Consider the following 4,405-nt stretch of genomic DNA (forward strand, 5'->3'; position numbering starts at 1 on the left):
TTCCTTCTGGTTATTCCTCATGGTGTACTTCCCAATGGTGAGAATGAGGAACTGAAGAGAATACAGCACTTCTTTGGCGAAGAGGTGAACGCTTACTGTCACCAAGTGTTCACAGAAGAAACTGTGCTGAATGCCGAGGGAGGCGAAAGGGATGCTGCACAGAAATTCGATGAAAGCTTTGAGGACCACTATCACCTCATGGACAACAGCTCAAAGGTCTTGCCACTCCTGGAGAGGGTTGAGATGATGATCGAAAAGAATGGTGGCTGCTACACGCTCAATACCTTCATCAGCGCACAACTGAACAGCCTCCTGAAATGCCACCAGCAACTTGAGGAGTTGAAGATGACGATTCAGAAATTCCAGATCGAGGACAGCAAAGCAAAAGTCTCAGACCAAGGTACAAAAGTCCAGTTGTTGATGTAATGTACAGCTAGGGGGGGAACATATGGGGGGGCGGGGGGGGGTCTAGATTTCATCAACTACAATATGTAGAGCTGGGTAGAATATACATACAGTAAAAACGTGAAATGTTTTGTGGTAGTTAAGTGCGTCATGACTTTGTGCACGTCTGTAATTTAAGATTTCACTACAAAAATGTATGACCAAACTTAACCCTAAAAAATATTTTGCGTAACAGCAGATATGCTTAGTTTGATGTGGAAATGTATGTTTTGTATGCAGAATGCAGAATAAGTCTCGCAGGTTTTAAGCTAAAATTTCCCAACTAACTAATAATTCATTTTCAAAGGTTATCCGGATGAACTGAGAATAGTTCTCCTGGGTAAAACTGGAAATGGAAAAAGTGCCACTGGAAATACCATACTTGGGTGTGAGAGGTTTAATGCGATGGCTTCCACTACATCTGTCACAACTGAATGCAAGAAAGAGACAGCTCTGATCAATGGAAGAGCAGTGACAGTGGTTGACACCCCAGGGTTCTTTGATACAACGTACGACAATGATGCAACCAAGCGAGAGGTCATAAGATGTATTGCAATGGCAGCACCAGGTCCACATGCCTTCCTTGTCGTCTTGACTAGCACAGGCCGCTTCACAGAAGAGGAGAAGCAAACAATTCAAATGATCCAACAAATGTTCGGTGAGGCATCAGAAAGGTACATGGTAGTGTTGTTCACAAGAGGGGATGACCTAGGAAAGCAAGGTTTCGACGAGTATATTCGAAGAGCCGATCCCAATTTAAAGAGTGTCCTAAGGCACTGTGGACAAAGATACCATTTGTTCAACAACAGAAATGAAAATGACAAAGACCAGGTCCTGAAACTACTAGATAAAATAGATGCCATGGTGAGAGCCAATGGGGGGCAACACTACACCACTGAGATGTTCCAAAAAGCCGAAGAAGCTCTCAGGTTTAACCAAGAGAGAATTCTTCGGGAAAGAGAAGAACAGATTGAGAGAGAGAGGAAAGAACTGCAAATGAAACACGAAGCAGAAATGAGAAACCTTAAAGAAGAGATGGAAGGGGAAAAGAGGAGACAAGAGGAGGAAATAAGATTCAGAGAGGAGGAATTTAGTCGCAAGGAAGAGGAACTGAAAGCCGCCATGAAGACTTTGGAGGAGGTGGAGAGATGTAAGCGTGCAAAGATGGAAGAACATTTCCAGCTACAAAAGAAGCAGAATGAAGAATGGATTGCTAAGTGGACAGAGGAAGTACAACAAGAGAGACAGAGACAACAGGAGGAATGGGAGAAAAGGACACAAGCAGAACAGACAAGGAGAGAGGAAGAGGAGAAACAGAGGAAAGTTAAAGAAATGGAATACGAGCTGTTCTGGCGTGAAATACAGGAAAAACAAGCAGCTTTATTCCATCTGGAGAAAGAAAAGATTTTGATAAGAGCAGAGGAGGAGAAAAGACTGAGACTGCAGGAGTACGAAGACAGAGTCAATAACCAAGAAAAGACACGAAAAGACTTGGAAGAAAAAATAAAACATGCCGAAGAGAGTAGGGTTAAAGACTTGGAAGAACAAAAAAGACGGTACGATGAGGAGTGTCAAAAGAAAGACGAGGAAGAGTTACGAAAGAGACAGGAAGAAGAGAGCAGGTGGAGGCAGCAAATTGACTTAGTGGAGAAAGAATGGTCCATTAAGCAAGACGAACATAAACGGGAGAGAGAGAGGTATGAGAAGTCACAGGAGGAAGAAAAGATGAAGAGAGACGCGGAGGAGAAACTGAAAAAGCTGTTTGATGACAACGAAAGAAAGAAAATAGAGCAAGAGGCAGAAAGGAAAATAAAAGAAAAAGAGCTAGAGATTACAAAACTTCAGCAAGATTATGAATTACAGCTCATGGAAGAAGAAAAAAAAAGCAGAGAAAGGGAAGCACAGCAGAAATCAGAAGTGGAGGAAAAGCTCAAGAAACAGAGAGAGCACTTTGATCGACAGAAAGAGTGGGAAACCAAAGAAAGTATAGACAGAGAGAGGAGGAATATAGAATATCTTAAAGACATGCACGAGAAAGAAAAAGAACTTCTAAGGAGAGAGATTGAGATGGAGGCAAGGAAGCAAGCCGAAAAGGAGTTTAATCAAACACTTGATAGAAAACTCATAGAGGCAAAAATAAAAGGTCACGATGAGGGGTACAGACAGGGGCATGGTGAGGGATATGACAAAGGGAAGGAGGAAGGTGAAAAAGAAGGCTATGTGAAAGGAAGGGAGGCGGGGAAGAGAGAAGGTCATGTAACAGGAGAAGAGGAAGGATTTGAAAAAGGACATGCTGAGGGGTATATAGAAGGCATAGAGAGAGGAAAGGAAGAACTTTCGGCAGAACAAACTACTTTAGGAAGATGGATTGATGGAGCAATAAATACTTTCTACAATCAAGAGTTTTAAAACAGATGAACGCAACATTTGAATTTGGAAGGCAGGAATTTGATGCTTCTCCACTGAAAAAAAAGTCCTCTTAGCTGCAGACTTTTCAAAATGTGACTTCCAATAATGGGGAGGTCAGTATAGAGACAAAGTTGCAGTGGCAGATTAGTGACCAAGTACAAATGAGCATTGTGTCACATCGGCCTATAAGAGAGAGGGGTACAAACAAGGCCATTTCTGATTTCGTCAGTCTAGTAGTACAATCTAGTTGTTTGGGTTAATGATGATATGCATTGATCTGACATAATATGTGTTATTGTGATCATATATGATTCAGTTTTTCTGCATTCTTTATCAGATTGTAGCCTAACACCAAGTGAGACCTTTATGTTTTCTTTATGGTTTATGGTCTATGCTTGCCGTGAATTTTGTTTTTAAGTACTTAGTAGTTAGGATGAATGAAATCATATGATGAAGATTCTGTTCACACCACACCGAATCCTTCTGAAATGTTCATATGAACAATTAATAACCTAGCCAACCAGACACCATGCAAGTGGACAATGCTGTAAAACAGCACACGAGTTTAAGCTAATTAGTCAGTGTGTTTGTGTCAAACGTGAAAATCTCAAAAAAATTATTTGCCCGTATTGTCACGAAATAATGATTTTTTTTTTGGAAAAAAGTAGGCAGTAAGTAATACCCTGTAGGCCCTAGGGCTTGACATCGGCACATGGCAACTGGCAAAAATGGATAAAGCTTGGTCGTGGCTAGTAACAATTTCAGTCTTACGAGCTTCTTTGTCAGGTAACCCATTCTTGGGTAGGCTACGTCAGACCTCAGTCGCATACGGATATCCTGTTTTTGCACCTTGTGTTATATTTAGGTTGAGGAAAGATCATGGAGATTCTATTTTGTTTCATTTAGCACACTATGTTCATAGCACTGATCATCTTGTTTAACACCTAATTTTCTGAGTTTTGATGTATCATAGTATGAAGAAAATGTGTATCAAGAAAATGTGTTTAAAAACACTGACAACAAAACTGTGGCTAGTAGAAAGGTTGAATGGCTAGTGACTCTGGAAAACCACAAGCCACTGTGGCCGGCCAGTGAGCAAAAAGTTCATTTAAGCCCTGGTACTCTAGTATGCCAGACTATAGCATGAAAAGTATAGCCTGGCATCGAACCATTGGCAAAGCTGCGGTACCAACAGTTGGCGTTCATAGACTGCTTGAATGAATATCAATCGGCAACAAGCCGAAATGCAAATCATCCTGTGGGTGGCGATCCTGCCGATTGTGTGATGAACACAGGAACACCGTATGAGGACGCCACTACCCAAGACTGGCCATGCCGAACACAGCTGAACACGACATCTATTGTTCTACCGTATACGTACGGAATGATGCTTGGTCAGCAGGAGCTGACAACAAACTTGCAGCAAAACGAGAAGCAATATTACATTACATTACATTTGGCAGACACTTTTATCCAAAGCGACAACAATCGAGGACATAATCATAGCATACAACACTTGTAGATACAAAGTGCATATGAAAAATAGGTGAAA

The 4,405-nt window shown here is 41.4% G+C and overlaps 1 protein-coding gene across 1 annotated transcript; it reads left to right on the plus strand.

Moving 5' to 3' along the window:
• The first annotated feature begins 344 nt into the window (after nucleotides 1-344).
• LOC134468785 (GTPase IMAP family member 4-like) lies at nucleotides 345-3,723 on the plus strand. Its single transcript, XM_063222655.1, has 4 exons — nucleotides 345-400; nucleotides 752-1,560; nucleotides 1,693-1,798; nucleotides 3,719-3,723. Exons 1-4 carry the CDS (start codon nucleotides 346-348, stop codon nucleotides 3,721-3,723), a joined length of 975 nt encoding a protein of 324 aa, XP_063078725.1. The 5' UTR covers nucleotide 345.
• The last annotated feature ends 682 nt before the right edge of the window (nucleotides 3,724-4,405 follow it).

The sequence above is a fragment of the Engraulis encrasicolus genome, chromosome 18, assembly GCF_034702125.1.
Source record: "Engraulis encrasicolus isolate BLACKSEA-1 chromosome 18, IST_EnEncr_1.0, whole genome shotgun sequence".
Lineage (NCBI taxonomy): Eukaryota > Metazoa > Chordata > Actinopteri > Clupeiformes > Engraulidae > Engraulis > Engraulis encrasicolus.